Source organism: Chiloscyllium plagiosum, unplaced genomic scaffold (genome assembly GCF_037043375.1).
Source record: "Chiloscyllium plagiosum isolate Xiang-an unplaced genomic scaffold, Cpla_swu_hap1 HiC_scaffold_24, whole genome shotgun sequence".
Lineage (NCBI taxonomy): Eukaryota > Metazoa > Chordata > Chondrichthyes > Orectolobiformes > Hemiscylliidae > Chiloscyllium > Chiloscyllium plagiosum.
The window spans coordinates 20,272,977-20,296,398 of record NW_028270162.1 but is presented as its reverse complement, the minus strand read 5'-3'; the positions used below and the strand labels follow the sequence as shown (position 1 = coordinate 20,296,398).

At 43.5% G+C, this 23,422-nt stretch overlaps 1 protein-coding gene across 7 annotated transcripts in view; it reads right to left on the bottom strand.

The window, feature by feature from the left end:
* Positions 1-23,422, bottom strand: part of inpp5jb (inositol polyphosphate-5-phosphatase Jb) — an 85,858-nt gene that overhangs the window by 24,538 nt on the left and 37,898 nt on the right. For 6 of the 7 annotated variants that reach the window (XR_015761248.1, XM_087999969.1, XM_087999971.1 and 3 more), the window contains 4 exons: positions 10,410-10,518; positions 7,719-7,835; positions 5,443-5,618; positions 4,128-4,239 (listed from right to left, as the gene is read on the bottom strand). Coding sequence is in view for 6 of the 7 variants with exons in the window: in XM_087999969.1 (XP_087856095.1) it covers positions 4,128-4,239; positions 5,443-5,618; positions 7,719-7,835; positions 10,410-10,518 (514 nt within the window). In the remaining variant the exon portion in view is untranslated. The remainder of the gene's footprint in view (positions 1-4,127; positions 4,240-5,442; positions 5,619-7,718; positions 7,836-10,409; positions 10,519-23,422) is intronic. The other variant, XM_087999972.1, reaches the window with a different exon arrangement.

The window sequence follows — 23,422 nt, the reverse complement described above, 5'->3', positions numbered from 1 at the left end:
CAGAGCACCCTTTAGCACAGTGGAACTTTGGACCACAAGCTAGCACACTAGCACACTGAGGCCAGGGGTTGTAGTTTGTATTTTTCTTGTATATTCCTGCTAGGGTAAAACACAAATATGTCTTTTTCCCACAACAGCCCTTCTTATAACTTGTATCATGTCCACAGTCTGGGACATCACATTGAATTACATCTCTTGCTCTGAAGTGTCACCATCTAAAGTTACCTTGACACTCTTCAGGTATGATATTCCATGATTCTATTGGGATTTAGCATCATTCAGACAGGGACTTTAGACAGCCACTGAATTTATACCCTCAGCAAACATTTGGTCTGTATGCTTGTTTTTAAAAGAAAATATATTGTTCATAAAGTTCAATACATCTGTAAGTAAATGGGATTATGTTTTAATAACTTACTAATAATTTGCTCAGTACTCTATCTCTGGTGATTATGACTGCTTAGGTTCTTCTTCCCCTTTCAGCTCTTGTCTACAATTATTCTTGGGATCCTATTTGTATCCTCTTCAGTGAAGAGAGACATAAAATATTGATTTAATTTATCAATTGTTCTCTCATTTCCCAATTCTAATTCCCCAGACTTACCGTCTAAACAGCCAATGCTCAATTTACTTACTCCTTCTCGCTTTTTAAAGACACATAGAAACTTTTACTACCTGATTTTAAATGTCTAGTTGGCTTTCTCTCATACTCCCTCATATTTAAAAAAATATTATTTTCTAATTTTTACATTCTGCTCTATATTCTGACCCATAACTTATCCTCAGGTAATTGTACACTTTCTCTTTCAGTTTGATTCTATCAATACTTTCTCTCACTAGACATGGATAATGTGTCTTTTTAACATCTTGTCTCTATCCAAGGCAATTAGTGATAGGCAACAAATGCTGGCCTTGCTGTAGCCCCGCATCCCATGAAATAATATATAATAATATTTCACGTCAAAAACTTTCATCAGAACCGGAGCAAAATAGAGCTCTAGACTTTGAAAGTTTATTTTATCTGAAATGTTTATTCTGTTTCTGCATTTACAGATATTGCAAAGATCCACTCATATTTCCTCATTTTCTGTCTTTATCTCCTCAAGTACAGACACAGACTGTGTTATCGATAGGGACAGTCTATCTTTTAAACATGTATGTTTAAAAGAAACGTTTTAACCCCTTAAGCATTATGACTCTCACAAACAGACTCAAAAGTTTTAAAAGAAAAGTCAATATCTGTTTCTTTTGCCTGATGGAACTAAATGGAGGTAGGATGTTTTTTAACTGATGAGGTCACAGTGGTTTACTCCTTGCAACAGTCAGTTTCTGGTTTTGCACCAGTTGAAGTCATAGCTCCGCAAAGATTGGGCTGGGATTTGCAAATCTGTAAACAAAAACATTCTGAGGAAGGGTCACTCAAAATGAAATATTAAATCGAATTTCCCTCCACAGATGCTGCCAGACCTGTTGCAGTTTTCCAGCAATTTCTGTTTTTGTTTCCAATTTACAGCATCTGAAGTTCTGTCGGTTTTTATTTAGACAAAAGCATAGACCCACTCATTGTCCATTATAGGGTCCTAGGTAGGTTCCTTTCTTTGCTGATCCCCTGGCCTCCTACACTCACTGACATGAGGCAGCTCTCAAACTGTCTGCTACTTTCGATTTGCTGGTTTCTTGGTGCTTCCATTGTCCACATAAATGGTCCCAGAATAGATTGGCATTGAACTATGGCAGAGTTTGAAGCTCAGCTATTCACACTTCCTTGTGATAAAATACTTTTACCTTGCATCCATTCTGCAGCCACTAAGCCTGTCTTCATTGTGTTTCAGCTCTGTAGGCATTTGGATAATGGCAGCTGTTAAATCTACAGGAGAGATTGGTTGCATTTTTCATGTCTTCTGCAAGGAATACTTCAAAAGATCATTTAGATTTTAATAACCTATCCAGACAAGAGGCTACTCCAGGCTTGGCAGTATTATGTATGTTTGCAGATAAGAAATGAAGTCAACCAATCCCCTTGACCCCATCTTGTTACAGATTGCCCTTTCTCCATGTTGCTTTGAAAAAAATAAACTGCTCATTTATTTCAAGCATCTGCGGGGATAACAGTATGGGTGTTACAGGTGTGGTCAAAGTGCCGAAGGAATGATCAGGGACTTTACAAATGTTCGTAAAAACGTTTGAAAGTATAAATTTAGGAGAGAAATTGTGAAATGTCAGTCAGTTAGGGACAAGATGTCATTCAGTGATGCTGCATTCCAGAATAAAAAAGTCCTTCTTTGCACATTAAGAAAGGCTGCTTTGGTGAGGCCACCCATTGGAGAAAGATCCTGCCCTGAGTGAATCAGGAACTGCAGATCAGGGCAGGAAACAAAGAAAATGTCAGGCCATGATAATGTTAAAAATATTTCATGCCATTCTCAGAGCAATCAGAAAAGTAAGCTTGGGTTTGAATTAAGGTTGTACCTGTGAATGGCTAAAGCTGTTTTATTTCTTTTCAGTTCCTGATTTAACGATTTGTTTTCTTCTTTCAGTCTGTTTATTTCATTCAAGCTTTATGTTCAGCCAGAGGGCACTTGAATTTTCTATTTTAACAATTCCCAAAATGAATCTGTTGTCATGGTAACCTGCCTACTTTTCACAGCCTTTTTCCTTGGGCAATGACAAAATGGACAACTCGACATCCGTGATAGATTCCACTGAGGTAAAAGTAGTCCAAGAACACAGAGAGGACAGATTGTGCAGAGCTTGTGTTAACTCTTTGTCCATCTCAGCTGTAACTACTATCTCCCATTCTGGGAGGCTCAAAGCCCCCCCACCACAGCCACAGTAATAAGTGGTTGCTGATGTTCTGTAGTCTATTTATGAAACATACGTCCTACAATCAGTACACAAAAATGTTCCACTGCTTGAATGAGCAGAAAAGGTGACTCAGGTCTCCAGTGATAACCATTATCTTGTATTCCCCTGCTGAGCTAATGAATTAATTGAGGCATGCTTCAATTTTAAATTCCAAAAGATTTCAAGTTAATTTTGGTAAGAAATGAAATGTTGTTTCATTTTCTTACATCCTAGATCAGATTCTTTCACATCCTAGGTGAGATTCTTTCACAACCACAGAATATGACTCCCACTCACTGTCCCAGCCAGCATTATGACATTTTCCAGTTGGCTGGCTTCTCTCCATGAGATTGCCAAAGACAACCAATTGGAGAGTACGTGCTTGTAACCAGGGCTGGAGAGAAATCTATGACCTTGAGGTGAAAAGTCGGCAACAAGTTTTTTTTTAGTTGATCTTGGGATGTGACAGTCGCCAGCCTGGCCCAGATTTACTGCCCAGTCCTAACTGATCTTGAACAGCTGATGGTGAACCCACCTACAGGGAGTGGCTGACGAGGTCAGTTCAGATGGGCGGCACGGTGGCACAGTGGTTAGCACTGCTGCCTCACAGCGCCGGAGACCTGGGTTCAATTCCCGCCTCAGGCGACTGTCTGTGTGGAGTTTGCACGTTCTCCCCATGTCTGCGTGGGTTTCCTCCGGGTGCTCCGGTTTCCTCCCACAGTCCAAAAGATGTGCAGGTCAGGTGAATTGGCCATGCTAAATTGCTCGTAGTGTTAGGTAAGGGGTAAATGTAGGGGTATGGGTGGGTTGCGCTTCGGCGGGTCGGTGTGGACTTGTTGGGCCGAAGGGCCTGTTTCCACACTGTAATGTAATGTAATGTAATCTAATCTAATTAGATGGTGGTCAAGGGTCAATCACATTGGTGTAGCTGGATTGGGCAAAGACAACAGATTTCCTTCACTATCGGGTATTACTGAACCAGATAGGTTTCTGTGACAATCTGGTGCAATATTGCCAAATCTGCCATTTTATTCTCTGGATGCTGTGATGGAATTTGAATTTCTGTCAGCAGAGCATTCAAGATCACTCGATCTAATTACTGATTACTAATCCAGTAACATCATCACTACATCACCCATCTCCTGGCGATTGGGCCCCAAGCTTCCTGAACACTGGACCCACAATGTTTCTGTCCAGTTTTGTGAGGCTGATTATTTCGATGAGTTAGACAACAATGCTGGGTTGAAGATTCCCATAAAGTGTTTTTGTTTCATTGATCCTACCTGGTCCTTCTCCCACAGAATGCCCAATTTATTCTTCTCAATGGCACTTTTCACAAAACGGATGTCATATTGTTCGATTCGAAAATTCAGGTCACCAAACCAGAAGACAACGCTGCATCAAAACATGACAACAACTATGATGATTCATCAGAGCTTCCAAATAACTTCAACCCTTAACCCAAATCAAATTTTCTTCGATACTTTTCTGAATTTCAAAATTTTCAGCCATATTGTCTAGTTGCATCTCAACTTTATCTCACCTTATCCCTGTCACTTTCTTCAATGTTACCTTCATCTTTTCAAAACTCCTCAACCTACACGTGTCCTCAGCAAATATCCTTATCCTGGCACTCAATAAGTATCAAGACTTCCAGCCTTCATTCTTCTCTGGCTTTGAAATCTCAGTCAAAGTCTTCACCTTGTTCATGTAGACTCATAGAATAGCAAAGCACAGAGCGGGATAACAAACCACAGGGGTGGCTCAGTGGTTAGCATTGCTGCCTCACAGTGCCAGGGACCTGGGTTTGATTCCTGCCTTGGGTGACTGTCTATGTGGAGTTTGCACATTCTCCCTGTGTCTGTGTGGGTGCTCTGGTTTCCTCCCACAATCCAAAGATGTGCAGTTCTGGTGAATTAGTTGTGCTAAATTGCCCATGGTGTTACATACATTAGTCAGGGGTAAATGTAGGGGAATGGGTCTGGGTGGGTTACAGTTTGGAGGGATTTGTTGGGCTGAAGGGCCTGTTCAATACTGTAGGGAATTTAATAACAATAACAGAGGGAGGCTTTTCAACCCAACAGGTGGAGTGTTGGAGGCTGAGAGGTGACCTTACAGAGATTTATAATATCATGGGAGGCATGGATAGGTTAAATAGATAAGGTATTTTCCCTGTGGTGGGAGAAACCAAAACATAGGTTTAAGGTGAGAGGGGAAAGATTCAAACTGGTCCTTAGGGGCAATTTTTTCATGCAGAGAGTGGTACATGTATGGTATGAGCTGCCAGAGGAAGTGGTGGATGCTGGTAGAATTACAACATCCAAAAGGCATCTGGATGGGTATATGAATAGGAAGGGTTTGGAGGGATATGGACTGGGTGCTGGCAAATGGGACTAGATTAGTTAAGATATCTGGTCAGCATGGACAAATTGGACCGAAGGGTCTTTTTCCGATCTGTACATCTCTATGGCTCTATGAGTAGGTCAGGCGTCATCTTCAAACTGTATATTAAACCCTGTCTCCCCCATCCAAGTCCCTTACTCTCCACCCGAAAGGCTACGATAAGAATTTTCCATGAGGAGTGATGTTGACACTTACTCATGGTCAAGGACTCCATTGGCAGCAGGGCCATTGAACTGCTGCAGCTGGAGGATACTCTCAAAATTGTCCATTCTCTGTTCGGAGTTCTCCATGTGAGCTGGCAAATGACAGTTGAGGAAACAAATCATGTGACCGCATAGAGACAGCCTGGCGCTGACTCCTCCTTTGTTCCCCTGTTACAATATAACGAGAAAAGCGCTGGTCATTCATGCGGCCATTGTGTCACTGCATCATAGCATGGAGCCACTGGACTGGGCCACTCACATGTGTGCACACAACGTCTCAATGCTGCATCCTGCTTTCCCCCTGGAGGTTCAGCTGGATTGGATTTCCAACCAATGGCAGCTCTAACATGTGGGGCCCATCCTGAATCACTAAGTGTTGTTGGGGTTGGGTAAGTAGAGGGCCCTAACAAACTGAATATTAATCATAACAAATATCTAAACTCTTGGGGCTAAAGGGAACAAAGGGTGCGGGGAGAAAGTGAGAACAGGGTCCTGAGTTGGATGATCAGCAAAGATCAGATTGAATGGGGAAAAGGCTTGAAGGACTGAATGGCCAACTCCTACTCCTTGTTCCTATTTTTCAATCTTACTCACCAGTGCCATCTGGGATTGATAACCTTTGATCTCTAACAAGTTTGGGGCTATCAGAAGGTCCTCAGTGGAGCCAATGCCAGCTCTCAGTAACTGTGAGCTCATGAGCTCTGTCACATCGTATTGCTAAGGGAGAACTTTTAGGGTAGGCTGGAATTGGCCCTCAGTCAAAGTCCAAAAACTGGATTCAGGCCTTCAGGTGTTTAGGCAGAAGGCATACTGCACTCTACCCTCAGTTGAATGACCAATGTTGTATAAAAAATGGAATCCATCTGAAAATATGTTTATATACAGGCAACCTCTTCACACACAGTGATGCACAATGTGGCGCACTGAGAGTTATGAAGTGGTAAATGCCATGTCATGGAGTGAAGGATGACTTTTCACCTTCTGCACCAGCTCAATCTCAGAATAAAATTGAGCTCTGCATGCACACATATACATATACATATACATATACACTGTCAAACCAATGCAGGCAAACATGCTGTCTTCATGTCACTTCCCACTCAGCAAGAGTGGTGTGAACAGCATGGTGTTGTCAAGTATGCCTCACAGAATAAATTAACCATCTACAGACAGTAATTAGAGAATGGGTTCATATTCAGGGGCCCTGGATTAATAAGCTGATTCTGATCTCAAACAACAATAGAACAATGTGGGCAGGATGTGAACGAACAACATAATGAGTTGCTTCTGACTGAATGCACTAAAAAAAAAACAACAAACTATGATTGGTTATGTAACTGGACTGGAATAATCACAGAACAGCAATTTCAAGGAAAGTTCTGAAGCAACTTCCACTTGCTGCAACATCGTTTAATCTCCCATCACAACTGATATCAAAAATGGAAGAGATCCTTGTGTTTTCTCGTGCTGCTTTAACTTTTTTTCTCATTGGGGGCTGCGATCATTTTCTGAGAACTAGTGATGGTGCAGTGATAATTAGGATGCATGCTAAAATCACACTACATAATGAAATGGATCTCATGTTCTGATGAAAGGTCTCAGACCTGAAATGTTTATTTTCCTCAATCCACAGATGCTGCCTGACCTGCTAAGCTTTTTCCTACATTTTCTGTTTTTCACAATTTTCGGCATGAGCAGGATTATGAGCCAATAACCTGCCTCTGATTGCAAGTTAGTAATGGATTCAGATTTAGTATTAAAATCTAGTTCCCAGACCAGATCTCCCAGGTCAGTTGATCAATGCAGTCTGGGTTATACTAGGAAAGGTTTAATCACTAGTCTGTGCTGACTTGTTTGATGGTGTGACATTGGCCTCAGGACCAATAGGTTCTGCAGAAGGTGAAATAAGCCAGAACTTTATCCTCCTGTGCAGCCCTGAAATACCTTCCTCTACAAACTGGAGGAAAGCTTGGCTGTGATACTCTCTGGGCAAAATTGTTTGCTCACTCTGACTGTTTAGACTCATATGTAATGGCCAATCATTTAGGCAAGGCACAGCAAACATCAGTGAAGCTGTTTTCCAGCACTCTCAGGTACAAGAGGATAAATCAGGGAGCACAGGCAGCAACTGTGGCAAATGATTATGACAATGCCATCTTTAACCTGACTGATCGTGTTTAGCTGATGTTGGTTCTGACTTGATGCAGGAAAGGATCAGGCAATTCTTTCAAATGCAGCATTATTTTGTGACACAATTTTGAGGCTTACCCAGTATCCACCCAGGCCAGTTCTGGTGCAGTCGGTTTGGATGTCCTGGAGATTTGGAAGGAGATAGTACTTAGCAAACACTAGGAGCAGCTGCCCCTGCATTCTCTCCGAGGTTACCTAGAGCAGGGAGACAGATTGTTACTGCCTCTAAAACACAGCAATATCTACACAATATTACAACAGTAGCATTATCTCTCAGCCAATACAGAAATATCAGCCAGCACACTTCACAGCGGAGTAATTAAGATACAAATGGTAACTGTGTCATTATTGTTAGGGATGTTTGGAAGCAGGACCAAGGCTTGGTGAAAGGTAGCCTTCAAGAAAAGTCTTAAAGGAGGGGAGGTGCAAGAGTGAAGGAAGACATTCAAGAGTATGGGGTCTAGGCAGCTGAAAGCAAAAGTGATGGCACTTTGGGGGAGTCAGGAAGGGATTGTTAAGAATTTTGAGAAGATTTGTAGCTCAGGTTGATGTTCTGGATGTAAGTTTGCTTGGTGAGCTAGAAGGTTCATTTTCAGATGTTTCGGCACCATACTAGGTAACATCATCAGTGAGCCTCCGGTGAAGCACTGCCTTTTATTTATATGTTTAGGTTTCCTTTGGTTCCTGTGATGATGTCTTTTCCTGTAGTGATGCTATTTCTTGTTCTTTTTCTCAGGGGGTGGTAAATGGTATCTAAGTCAATGTGTTTGTTGTTGACTATCAAAGGGTGAAGGATAGTGGTCAGTTAGGTGAGAAATTGGGTCTGAAGGTGAAAAGGGGAACAGGTTAGGGATGAGGGTTTATTCACCAGATAGCCAGAGGCAGGATTTAAATCAGATGATGTTACACCATTTAGGATTGAGGGAATGTCAGGGTCAGAATTCAGCTTTGGTTTGATTGGGACACAGAGGTTGTATTAAATCTGATTCCACCTAAGAGAACAGATAAAGATAATAATGGAATCAGTGACTAGAGGAAGATGTTGATGGAAAGTACCCCAAGACATCAGTTTTACCAAGTGGAAGCAACTAAAACCAACACTGACTAAACATTATTTCAGAAACCAATTATACTTTGAATTACAGAAAAATGACCCCATAATTTGGTCAGAGTATTGAGTACAGGAGTTGGGAGGTCATGTTGCGGCTGTACAGGACATTGGTTAGGCCACTGTTGGAATATTGCATGCAATTCTGGTCTCCTTCCTATCGGAAAGATGTTTTGAAACTTGAAAAGGTTCAGAAAAGATTTACAAGGATGTTGCCAGGGTTAGAGGATCTGAGCTACAGGGAGAGGCTGAACAGGCTGGGGCTGTTTTCCCTGAAGCGTCGGAGGCTGAGGGTGACCTTTTCGAGGTTTACAAAATTATGAGGGGCATGGATAGGATAAATAGACAAAGTCTTTTCCCTGGGGTTGGGGAGTCCAGAACTAGAGGGCATAGGTTTAGGGGGAGAGAGGAAAGATATAAAAGAAAACTAAGGGGCAACTTTTTCACACAGAGGGTGGTACATATATGGAATGAGCTGCCAGAGGATGTGGTGGAGGCTGGCACAATTGCAACATTTAAGAGGCATTTGGATGGGTATATGAATAGGAAGGGTTTGGAGGGATATGGGCCGGGTGCTGGCAGGTGGGACTAGATTGGGTTGGGATATCTGGTCGGCATGGACGTGTTGGACCGAAGGGTCTGTTTTCATGCTGTACATCTCCATGACTCTATGACTAATTGTCAAAGCAATTAAAGCACTGGCCCCACAGTTATACTTTACTCTGGCCCTGAAGTGGATTCATTCTCCAGAAGCCAGTCTAAAGTTATTCTCAGCTTGTGACAGTTTGCTTCATTTTCATTTTTCCAGCTTGATAACTTTTATTCTCAGTTGAGAGTGTGTTGCTGGAAAAGCACAGCAGGTCAGGTAGCATCCGAGGTGCAGGAAAATCGACGTTTCGGGCCAGAGCATCTGCAGACCTCACTGTCTCCTAGTTGATTTCAACTTTTATTCTCAACTGACTTTCATGGTGACGGCCATTCTCAAGATTCCTCCCTCCCCCAAACTTCCGGCTTCAGTTAAATCCTCAAAAACCTGGTCTGTTCAATCCAACAGAACTCCAAGCCACATTCTTGGTTAGAGATGCAAAACACTGCAAATACTGGAATCCAAAGTAGACAGGCAGAATTCTGGAAGAACACAGCTAGCCAGGCAGCATCAGGAGGTGGAGAAGTCAATATTTCGGGTATAACCCTTCTTCAGGACTGGTGGTGGGTGTAGGGGGAGCTACAGATAAAGGGGGTGGTGGGGGCAGAGTGGTGAAGTGGAGATAGGAGACAGACAGAGGGTATGACCTGGTTGGTCACTGGGAGGAATGAATCCGGTAGGTGGCTGGCGGAGTGGAAGGGAGGGAGAGGGGCTGGGAAGGGAGTCAGGGGCCCCTCCCCCTCCCTTCTCCTCCTCCCTGCCACCAACTGGGTCATACTTCTGCCTGTCTTCACCTATCCCCACTTCACCACCTTGCCCCAGCCACCCCCTTTATCTGCAACTCCCCCTACACCCACCTCAGTTGTAAGCCACATTCTGGCTGGTGAACAATTGGAGACTGGCTGTATCTAACACTGTCTCTGCTTTCTCTCATTGATGGGCAATAAAGGCCAAATGTGTAAACAATGCTCACAGCCTAAAACAATCATCAGGACCTCTATCCTTATCAACTTACCAGCACATAACCAAAGGGACTAAGTGTGTCCATGAAGAGCTCACTCCATTGGTCAGTGAAGATGGCATCCTTCAGTCTTTTATTTATCATTGAATTCACTTCCTGCAAACTTCAAACACAAAAGATTGTTACAATTTTTTTTAAAGCAAGTAATGCTATCTCATTTCTCTCTCTTCCTCTCCTGGTGGTGGGTCCCTCTGTCATAGTCTGCATTCTGCTACCTCTCCAAGTTGTAATTTCTCATGGGTCATTTAACTTTGGACGGACATTATACCCAAGCCTGATGTCTTCCTCTGGGCCAGAAAAGGAAAGTCAATATCAGCCAGAGTTCCCCTTTGCGGACTCTCGCTGGAAAATGTGGATGTTGGGTCAGACAGCAGCAGGTTTAGTTAGGGTTCCATTCCTCTTCCTGGTGGAAAGTTGCTGACAATGCCTGTCCTGATATGATCATGGAATGGCCATGTAGCTAAAGAACTAGAGCCCGGACATTCCACTTGGCCATTTCACCAAGATTGTACCACGGGTCTGGGAATCCAACGCAGCCTTGGGATACTTCCTGGCCTGGATATCCTATCTGTGAATCAGCGCAAACTCAATTCTAAACCCACTGGGGGAGTAGGGGGAGTATTTAAAATGCAGTCTTTTACAGTCTAAGGATGGGTGTAAAATTACAGAGGATGGGAATGCAGTGAGACATCTGCAACATTGAGTTGGCTGTTGGGCATTTGGGTGAGATTGAGTGGCTTTTTCAATTATTATATTCTAGAGAAAAATCAGGCAGGATCACAAAGAGCACAGGATGGGCATAGAAAAGATTTTCTCAAGACTGGCTTTCCGACTTTCCTGGGTATTGGCAGCAAAAAGTAAGTGTTGCTGATATCCATGGTGCTGGGGGGAGTGTTAGCACTGAAAGTCAGCTCTGTGACCAACATAGGGAAGATAAATGGCACATTACTGTTCCTCTTCACCCTTGGGTACCCTGGAAACACAGTCACACATTCACCTTCTAACATGAATAGCTGTAGAAATAACCTTTCACCTGCACCTTGTTCAAAGGGTCACTCACTCTGCATCTGATGAAGTCTGCTATCGACTCCCCAAGTGGGGACCTGTTACATCTGCCATCTGTAACTCCCAGGAGAGATCCCACAAACTTCAAACTACACCTAATCCTCAATCCTAATACAGGAGACTATTTCACATCGTGCCAATGAAAAATCTCCTCGAGGAGGCATGTTGGAGTTTGAATAGGTAACTTCCAATCTGGAACAAGCTATTGGTCTGGTGCAGAGCCTCTGGGAGATGATTAGGTTGGCAGACAGAGCAGATTCAAGTGACCAAAGAACCAACATCCCCCTCATTCTAACTCAAAGGGTTACCCTCAAGTATTGTTTGCGTGTCTCATCTTATCAACAGATCCATAAGAAAGCAAAGAATAACGCGCAGGAAGAAAATTATGCTGTCAATGCCATACAACATTCCCTGAAGAAAGGCTTCTATTTCTCCACCTCAATGTCACTCCCATGCACTTTCCCAAATAATTCCCACTGGAACAAGGGAAAAATAGCTTGCATTCATATGGCACCAGTGTGATCAGAATGTACCATAATTAGTTTATAATCAATGAAATTATATTGAAGCATATACATTGTTATAATGTTGGAAATACAGCATCCAAAATGCACACACTATGCCCCCCAAAGCGACAATGTGATAATGAACAGATAGCCAATTACTTTTTGGGGTATTAGCTTCGGGATGAATATCATCAAACCACCAGGAGGATTCTTGGTGGGAGACTCACAAAGCATGACTGGTGCTGGATAGGCTAGCCTTCCAGTAAGATTTGTTTTATAAAATCAAGCAACGAGAAAACAATCTGGGAGGTGTAGCTGGGTAGCAGAAATAATCTTTACACAAAGTTGCTGTGATCGTGTTGCCGTCGTGTTGCTATGGTCTGGCGATGGAGGAGTCCAACTTGCGCCCACATCTCCCCCCTTACTTCCCTCCAAGGCCCAAAGGGATCCTTCCATATCCACCACAAATTCACTTGCACCTCCACACACATCATTTATTGCATCCGCTGCACCCGATGTGGCCTCCTCTATATTGGGGAGACAGGCCACCTACTTGCGGAACGTTTCAGAGAACACCTCTGGGACACCCGAAATGCACTGCCTAATAGGGTGCTGGAAGTTGAGTTAAAACTGTACAGGGCGACTCCCGTTTCCACTGAATCGTTTTCCGTGGTTTCAGTTACCCGTGGTTTACCGTGGCCTGAAAATATTGCATGGAACCTTCCAGAACCATGGATCAGGGGCTGCTGGGAAGGTACATTTCCCATTGAAATGAATGGGTTCGATCCTATCTGCGGTTTTGCGCTTCCATGGTAGATCTTGGAATATTCCCCCCATGGGTACAGGGGGGACGACTGCATTTCCAAAGAGAAGTAGATATGCACTTAAAGATTAGGCCAGGATTACAGGAAAACAACAGTGATGTGGGTGTAACTAGAAATCTCTGACAAAGAGCTGAGACAGATATGATGGAGCGAATGGTCTTCTTCTGTGCTCCATGATTTCCAAATGTGATACTATTCAAGACATAAATATGTCTCAAAGGTGATGGAGACAAGCTACTGGACTGGTCATTATAAAAATATCAAATCCCTTTTCTACTCCCTCTGAATATTTTCCCTTCAACTCCCCAACAACACTAAACATACTGAGACAACGTTACACAGAGGCACTATGGCTGAGTACGGGTATCCGAAAACAGAAAAACATGCCCTTAACTTCCCACCCACTATGTGTGGCTCCAAGAATGGAGCTACAGCTCTCTACAGGGAGTAGATAATATGTGGCATTGTGATACTGTCATATGCTGTTCCGAGAACCAATCAGAGATGCCACAGGTAGACCTGTCTCACCTGTCTGGATGCAGTTCCAGGAGTGGGTCATGAAGAGAATTAACCGTCTATGCCTTTCACCCGAGAGTAAATATCCCAACAGCACGATGATAAGCACTGGAAAGGTGTTGCTAGGGCAGCATGGTGACTCAGTTGTTTTCTCTGCTGCCTCACAGCACCAGGGTCCCAGGTTCAATTCCATTCTCGGGCAACTGTCTGTGGGTTTCCTCCCACAGTCCAAAGATGTGCAGGTCAGGTGAATTGGCCATGCTAAATTGCCCATAGTGTTAGGTGTGTTAGTCAGAGGGAAATGGGCCTGGGTGGGTTATCCTTTGGAGGGTAAGTGTGAACTTGTTGGGCTGAAGGGCTGTTTCCACACTGAAGGTAATCTAATCTTATAATACTTCAATTATAATATTCAAATTACAAGAAGGTCAGCAATATCCTGCTGGCTCAGATGGGCCAGGATCAAGTCTTCCTGTGATTAGCGTGCCCACTGGAATTGTCTCTAGTATATTAATGTATTTAGGCTGAGTGTGCAATGGCAAATTTAACACAATTTTTAAAAAATATATTTTTATTGAAAAAATAGATTTTTAAAAATATTACAACAAATGCAAAACAATACAATTCAAAACAATACAAAGAAAGAACACAAAAAAGTAAAAAAACTCAACCCGCCCTCATGTACAAATGTATCAATATATATAGAAAAATACATAATTTTTAAAAAACCCAACTAACTATTAACTAAATAATAACCAACAAGAAAACTAATAGATAGTAATAACTCAGCTGAGCTAAGCAAGACACTGATATGTTTGCAGTTCCTCCTCCCTAGATATTGGACTTGTAAAACACAATCATAACAGTTATATAAAAGCCCTTGGTAGTATGGCAGATAAATCCGTGTCCTGGTATTCTCAGTTTTATGGTGTACCATACTGGTGAGAAAATCCAAGGGAATATGCTCCATAACAATCTCCCGCTAACCTGACAGGCCTGGGCAGTTTTCGGATACACAACCTAGCAAGATATTCTTTCTTGCACAGAAAGTGAGAATGTTGAAAAGTATTTTCTTATGCGCATTGGCAGGGAACACACTGGGCAGGCCCAGAAGAAGAGAGATCGGGTCCTTCTCCACCCTTACATCCAATATCCTCTCCATTGCACCCGCCACAGTACTCCAGAATGTTTGAAGCCTACCACAGGACCAGAGACAATGGGTAGGAGTGCTCGTACAGACCTTGCGCCTGGGACATGTTGAAGATGCCCCTGGTTTAAATTTTGACAAACAGTCCAGAGCCAAGTGGATCCTGCAAATTGATATCTTTATTGTGTTTTCCCAAATATCTTCCCATGCCTCTGAGGAGACTTCAACACCTAGCTATCTCTCCCACATCCTGCAGAGTTGATCGAACTCATCTGAGGGGGCACCCCCCCAGTTGATGATGTGAAGTGCTGACAGAAAGTGTACTCTTAGCACTGAGCACCCTCCTCTCTATGTTGGATTTGTAGGGATCAGTCAAAAGTGTAGTCTTTTTTGAAAAAAAAAATCCATAACTTGAAAAAAATCTGTTACATAGATCTGTGCTAACTGATCAAAGGATATCATTGTGCCTCCCTCAAATAAATCACCCATTCAAGTAACACCCCTAGCTGTCCAATGTTTGAATCCTGAATCTATCATGCTCGGTTGAAAATCCACTATAGGTGTTAGAGAAGATGTTTTGCCAATATTGCCTTCCCTCTGCCAACTTGCCCTCCATACTTTAACAGTATTGTTAACTATTGGGTTATGGCAATATTCCCTAACTATCCTCATTTTGTCCAGAAACAGCAAGCTAGTAAGGGGGCACCTTGCCTGGGAGGTTTTGACATCTAACCATATTGAAAGAGGATCCCCAAAAGCCCAATCACTTATGTAAAATTAAAGCGAGCTTGGTTGTAGGGTTTAATGTCCAGGAGATCCACTCCCCCCAATCTGTATGGCAATTGCAGTTTAGCTAATTTAATAAGGGGTCGCTTACAATGCCAAATAAAAGAGCTGAACCAGCCATTCAGTCTCCTGAATGTTTGCTTATCGAAAATCAGGGGGAGCTTCTGTATAGGGTAAAGCAAACGGGGGAGAATATTCATCTTAATAAGCGCTATCCAACCCAACCACGAGACTGGAAGCGCCTCCCATCTTTGAAGGTCTTGTTTGATTTTGTCAAGTAATTGAACAAAATTAGCTTTGAACAGCCAATCCAGAACCGGAGTAATGAATATGCCCAAATATACAAAACCTCCCTGTCACCACTTAAATGGGAATCGATATTTGCCCTCAAGACCTAGCTCCTTCGTAAGACCACCCATAGGCATAGCCTCTGATTTTGCAAGATTAATCGTGTACCCCGAAAAGGCACCAAACTACATAAAAACCACTATATTTAACAAACCTACAAAGCTAGCTATCAAAGATTATATCCAACAAAAAACAAAAAACAAACTGACATATAAAGTGCCAACAGCGCTGAATAGAGGAACTTAGCCCCTGCCCAAAGAGGGCATCTACTCATCCCAAAACCCAATTTCCCATCTCACTGCCAAGGCTGCAGCCCGGGCATTTAAATACCAGAACCGAGTATAAACTGCCCATTAGTAGGCATCTATCCATCCCAACCATTTTCCCTCCTACTAGCTAGAGCCGCACCGCAAACACAAGCAGAGAAGAAAGAAAATGCACCATGAAATAACAATGTGAATAAAGAAACTTTTTTTAAAAGGGAAATGGGTAAATACCCCACCCATCCTTTGTATAACTTAACTTAGAAATTGAAAGTACACATCTCAACCGCCGCACAACATAGTTCAAACCACAAAAAAAACCCACAAGAAACCAGTGAATTATACTCCTGACATTTTTTCACAACATAGACATTGGAAATACTTGGCAGCATCTATACGGACAACAGGCAATTTAATGCTTGCAGTATGAAAGTATCTATCAATTTAGATGACTGGTCCATCCCCAAAGCAATAATTTAAATGTTCTTCACACTAACATGATCAACTTGCTGACTGTTTCCAGCATTTTCATGTTTTGGTTGTAGGTTTACAGCATCTGCTTTCCTTTTCCTCCCTTCTCTCGCAGAGTCAGTGATTGACATTTCCCAAGCCTCTGAGCTGTAGGGTAATTATTCAAACCACTTCAGGGCTAAAGAACATACTGTGACTCACATAGTAGGATTGGCAGAGATTCTGCCTTCAAATGAGATGTTAAACCCATGCAGGTGGATGTGAAAGATTCCCTGGCATTACTTCAAGGAAAGCAGGGAATTTTACTGATTAGCCAACATTTTTCCCCTGAATAAACACAATAAAAAAACAAATTGGCAGGTATTGGCCATTTGTAGCTCATTGCTGTGAGTGCTTTATTCATCAACAAAACACTGCACTTCAAAGCAATTCCTTGCAGGGTTGATTATGCAGTCCCAGTGGGAAGCAAACTGTAGGCAACCATTGACACACCATCTATGATTTTCCACTGTTAGTGTGAATCGGTGGAAAATTGCAGGTTGTTTTCATGTGATCGGTCTATTAAGCAAGGACTTTACCTCATTTATGGAGAACAGTAGGACAGTTGATCACCAGGAAATACAGATATAAGATAATTGACTTGCGAACTTGAGGAAACATAAATGAAAATCATCCAATCTCTAATGTGGATGCAGGCCATTCAATCCATCGAGTCCACACCAACTCTCCAAACAGCATCCCATCCAGAGCTTTCTCCTTCTCTATCCCTGCATTTCCCATGGCTCGTCCAACTAGCCTGCACACCTTTGGATTGTGGGAGGAAACTGGAGCAAACCCACGCAGACACAGGGAGAATGTGCAAACTCCACACAGACAGTCACCTGGCGGTGGAATTGAACCTGGGTCCCTGGCGCTGTAGGCAGCAATGTTAACCATTAAACCACTGTGCAATGATTTATTTTAATACAACAAGTTGCTCTCAGCTGGAATTCATTTCATGAAAAAATGAAGTAAGCAATGTCAGTAACTTCCAAACCCAAATTAGATAAAAGCTCAAAAAAGTCATATTTGGAGGGATATGGGAAAAGACCAGGGAATGTGATTTATCCATTAATCATATTCAAGCTCAATCAAACAGACAACGCAAGAACTATTGGCCTGCTGGCCTCTTGCTGGGCTGTATTAGTCTATTTAGATTGTTTGCAAAAGATAAAATGTGGCGCTATATTAATTAATGTAATAACACAATCCTTAACTTCTGTGTCTGAAACACTGCTTATCAAACTAATTGTGAGGAATAAACTTAACTGGTTCAAAGAGGCAGAGGTAACAGGTTTGTTAGAATTCTGGAGAGATGGTGGTCAGAATATAATGAGAAAAAAATCTGTACAGGGAATAGGTAGGTAACATTTCAGTGAAGTGTAGGAGGTGATTCACACCATCTTAGATCATGGCTACCCCTTCATGATACCTTTGATAATGACAGTACGCCCAGCATTGAACAGCCATTCAGAGACAGGAGGTCCCGGGTTCATTCTCAGTTTGCACTGAATTCTGGCTGGCCTCAGACAGATGGTAAAGCAGCACATTAACTGGGATCAGTGAATGTGGGCTGGGGGAAGGGACAGGTAATCAGCCATGGTTCCTCCTGCTAACTGCATGTTATGATGGGGTTTCAGTGAGGATACTTTTGGGCTCAGATGCAATGTCTTCCTCAGTTGCACAGACACTGAATGTATCCACTCACAATGAAGGGCTGCCACTGGAGTAAGGAACTGGACGGCAAACAGCACCTTTGCAAGTATCAGTGAAAAAGACAAGGCTGGGGCATTGGTAACAATCTTCAGCCAGAAATGCTGTGTGGACCATCCATCATGGCATCCAATGGAGGTGCCCAGCATCACAGATGACGGTCTTCAGCCAATTTGATTCACTTCACATGATATCAGAAAACGGTTTGAGGCATTGGATATTGCAAAGAATACGGGCCCCGAAAGCATTCGGTCTTGGAGACTTGTGCTCCAGAACTTGACACGCCCCTCACCAAGTTGTTTCAGTACAAGAATTTTTACAATTCATTTGTACCACGTGGGTGTCCCTGGCTGGGCCAGCATCTATTGCCCATCCCTTGTTACCCTCGAGAAAGTGGTGGTCAGCCATCTTCTTGAATTGCTGCAGTGTGTTTGGTACAGGTAGGCCCACAGTGCCATTACGGAGGTAGTTCCAGGGTTTGACCAAAGGAAAGGGGATATATTTCCAAGTCTGAGACGGAGAGATGCTTGGAGAGGAGCACGGGTGATGGTGTTTTGTGTATTTGTAACCGTTTTCCTTCTTAGATGATGGTGGTCATGGATTTGGAAGATGCTATCTAAAGAGCTTTTGTGAATTTCTACAGCGCTGTGTTGATATTGGAGGATTCAGTTATGGTAATACCATTGAATATCAAGGTTAGATTCTCTCTTGTTGGCTCTAGTCATTGCCTGGCACTTGTGTGGTGCAAATGTTACTTGCCACTTGTCAGCCCAAGTCTGGATGTTGCCCAGATCTTGTTGCATTTGGTCAGGCACTGCTTTGGTATCCGAGGAGTTGCGAATGGTGTGGAACATTGTGCAATCATCAGTGAACTACCCCACTTCTGACATTATGATGGAGGGAGGGTCATTGATGAAGCAGCTGAAGGTGGTTAGGCTGAGGAACTCCTGCAGCAATGTCCTGAAACTGAGATGACTGACATCCAACAACCACAACCATCCTCCTATGTGCCAAGTATAATTCCAACTGGCCTAGTTTTCTCCCCAGTTCCAGTTGACCCTAGTTTTGCTAGGGCTCCTCGATGCCACATTCAGGCAAATGCAACCTTGATATCAAGTGCAGTCACTATTCCTCTGCAGTCACCTCTGGAATTCAGCTATTTTGTCCATGTTTGGACCAAGGCTGTAATGGGGGCAGGAGCTGACTGGCCATGGCAGAACCCAAACTGGGAGTCACTGAACAGGTTATTGATGAGCAGGTGCTGCTAGATGGCATGACACCTTCCATCATTTCACTGATGATCAAGAGTAGACTGATGGCGTGGTATTTGGCTGGGCCGGATTGTCCAGCTTTTTATGTACAGGACAGTCCTACAGTGTCACAAGGTCAAAAGGCTGGCATTTCCTCCCCCAGCATCATAGTGGGTCTATCTACACCAAGTGGACTGTAACGATTCGAGAAGGCAGCTCACCACCATCTTCTCAAGGTAAACTTTGAAGTAAAGGCAATAAATACTGGCCCAGAAGTGACACCCACTTCCAATAAATAAAAAGACCAGATTTAGGCAAGGTAAGGAGTAAATTAAAGGGAATGAAAGGCAACAGTTCAAAAAACTGATTGGAGCTGGCCCTCCCTCTGATGCGATATGCATGATATATAACGTACATATATAGTCTATATGGATGATCGTTTGCACTGTTGTTCATAGTTGGGCTGATTACAACAATACCTGATGCCAGTGGCATTAAAATTGATCACTTGTTACCTGTTACCTGGAACCACATAGAACTCTATCTCTCCTGTTTCTCTGTTCTCTAATTCTTATTCTGGTTGGGCTTCCAACCATTCTCTCTGTATAATTGTGCTGGACTTCTGTCATTTCAGTTTCCTACAAATATCTCTGTCCCCACTTGTACATCCTTGATAATTCTATGTGGCTCTGACATTCCTGTTGAGATCCTGTACTGGTGTACTCAGTGTCTTTTTAAAAATTCTCAAAGTATTGCCAGGCAGACAATATATCGCAGGCCAAAGGTGAAGCAAACGTATGGATCATGCTTCAAAGACTTGCATTTACATAGCATCTAATGTAGTAAAATACCCCATGGCTCTGGTATCAGCAGATTGGCAGCTTTACATAGAACAACTTAATTACTTAGGCTCTGCTGCCTGCCATTCCCCATTGGCACATAAATCCCAACTAAATGGTTTTGTTCTTTCTTATTTAGTTAATTGGCTTCTTTATTGGTAGTTTAAACAGATTAATTTCCTATTTCATCCGATCATTAATCTATTCCCTGTGAAAATGTGATGCCCAAAGGTTTGCTGCTTTGACATGTGACACTGATGTGAAAGAGGCAGAATGCAAAATGATCTGTGAAGATGCTAGTCTTTTAATCATTTCCAAAAATGTCCAATCCAGATTTCCTCAGCTCCTTTACTCGACCCCTTACAAAAGAGAGAGCTACTGTATTACTGGAAGGCCCATGAAGGATTCCCATTAAACTTCACTCGGGCAGCAGCTGCCTCAGCCTCTGGGGGGGGTTCCTGCAACATTCCACAGTAAGAGACAGATGCTTCAGATGCTCAGCCACGGAGGACTTTGATGGGATGTGGGGCTTATGAGACCTTGTGAGCAGGGGACTATAGCATTGAGGGTGAGTTGGAGGTTTGGATTAGGAGTTGGCTGGCTGGAAGAAGACAGAGGGTAGTAGTTGATGGCAAAGGTTCATCTTGGAGTGCCGTCACTAGCGGTGTTCCGCAAGGATCTGTTTTGGGACCATTGCTGTTTGTCATTTTTATAAATGACCTGGAGGAGGGGTTAGAAGGTTGGGTGAGCAAGTTTGCGGATGATACGAAAGTCGGAGGAGTTGTTGACAGTGAGGAAGGATGTGGCAGGTTACAGCGGGATATAGATAAGCTGCAGAACTGGGCAGAAAGGTGGCAAATGGAGTTCAATGTAGCTAAGTGTGAGGTGATTCACTTTGGTAAGAGTAATAAAAAGATGGGGTACTGGGCTAACGGTCGAATACTTGGTAGTGTGGATGAGCAGAGGGATCTTGGTGTCCATGTACACAAATCTTTGAAAGTTGCCACCCAGGTAAATAGTGCGGTGAAGAAGGCATATGGCGTACTGGCTTTTATTGGTAGAGGAATTGAGTTCCGGAGTACTGAGGTCATGTTGCAGTTGTATAAGACTCTGGTGCGGCCACATCTGCAGTATTGTGTGCAGTTTTGGTCGCCATACTATAGGAAGGATGTGGAGGCACTGGAACGGGTGCAGAGGAGGTTTACCAGGATGTTGCCTGGTATGGTAGAAAGATCGTATGAGGAAAGGCTGAGGCACTTGGGGTTGTTTTCATTGGAGAAAAGAAGGTTTAGGGGTGACTTGATAGAGGTGTATAAGATGATTAGGGGTTTAGATAGGGTTGACAATGAGAATCTTTTTCCACGTATGGAGTCAGCTATTACAAGGGGGCATAGCTTTAAATTAAGGGGGGGTAGGTATAGGACAGATGTTAGGGGTAGGTTCTTTACTCAGCGAGTCGTGAGTTCATGGAATGCCCTGCCAGTAGCAGTGGTGGACTCTCCCTCATTATGGGCATTTAAGTGGGCATTGGATAGGCATATGGAGGATAGTGGGCTAGTGTAGGTTAGGTGGGCTTGGATCGGCGCAACATCGAGGGCCGAAGGGCCTGTACTGCGCTGTATTCTTCTATGTTCTATGTTCTAACCAGTGAGAAATGTATTCTGATTATGTTGGCAAATCGTTGGGATGGAGCTGACGGTACATCTCTACACTCTCACAGGAAATTTGCCCAACTTCATGTACGGGACCACAGCACCTGCCTTGGATTTCCCATATAACCATGTGGAGGCTAATACATCTTATTGGAGATCCTGGCACTATGTGAATGCTCTCGATGGACACACTGTCTGTGCTGGCCACTTTGATTTTCCTTTAGAGCTGGGTGAGATGCCATTCTTTTGAAGTAAAGGCAGAGACTTCCAGTAGCAACATCAATTGAACTGGGCTTTGGTTCTCCTGAGTGTGCACCGAGGGGGGTCTGCCTGACACTCATGGAACCACCCTCCAGCTCCCCCCAGTGGGTGGGTTGGTTAAAGCAGGACTCCTGCACTTCCGCTCTCACCCCTTCTCTTCCTTCCCACAACAGTGATATGGTCTCCCTGGTCCTTATTTACCACCTCATCAGTGTCCATATCCAAAGGATCATTATCCACCATTTCCGCCACCTCCCCTTGTTAGCCTTGAGCCGATATCATTCCCTCCAGGGTCCACTCCTCCTCCATTCCCAATACTTCCATGGCACCTCCCGTTGCAACAGCAGAATGTGTAATGTCTGCCCGTTTACTTTCTCCCTTTCATTATCCAAGGGCCCAAACGTACCTTCCAGGTGAAGCACTGCTTTACCTACACTTTACTTAATCCAGACTACTGTATCACTGCTTACAATGTGGTCTTCTCTACATTGGGCAGATGAAAGACAGATTGGATGGCTGCTTTGAAGAACATCTATGTTCTGTCCCGTAGAAAGGGCCCTGAGCTTCCTGTTGGGTGCCACTTCAACACACCACCGTGTTCCTTGGGCAATATCTCTGTCTCAGGCTTGTTGCAGTCCTCCTGTGAAGCTGGAGGTCCCAAGCTGGAGAAACAGCACTTCATTTTCCACTTGGGACCTCTACCACCTTCTGGACTCAATATCAAGTTCAACAATTTCAGAACCTGATCACCTACTCCCATGTCCTTACTCTAAACCCCACACACCGGCTCTTGTCACAACTGACCAATTGTCAGCTACTGATGGTGCCCATTAGTGGTCTGTTGGTTCTCCCAGGCTGACCTTTACACATTCCATGGTTGTCTCTCTCTCTATCTGGGCTCCACCTATCAATTACTCCTCCACCCTCCCTCCATCCCATCTTCAGCACATATACCAATTCTATCCTAGCTACAATCAGTTCTGAAGAAGGATCACTGGACCTGAAACATTAACTGTGCTTTCTTTCACAGATGGTGCCAGACCTGCTGAGTTTCTCTAGCAAGTTCTGTTTTTGTTGTTGCTTCAGGGAGGAAGTAGTTAAACTACACCAACCAAATCTGTGCTAATTTCTCAAATGAGGTGGTCATGGGGATCGACAATTGCTCTAAGTGGGTTGGGGTGGGAATGTCAATTAGGATTCTGGCTGGGAACCATGTACATGTACATATTGTGTAAGGATAGGGTCACCCCTTCCCCACCCCCACCCCCCCAACCCCAGTATTGTATCTAGGATCACAAGCTCAGAGCCTGTACTTGAGTCCACGTAATGA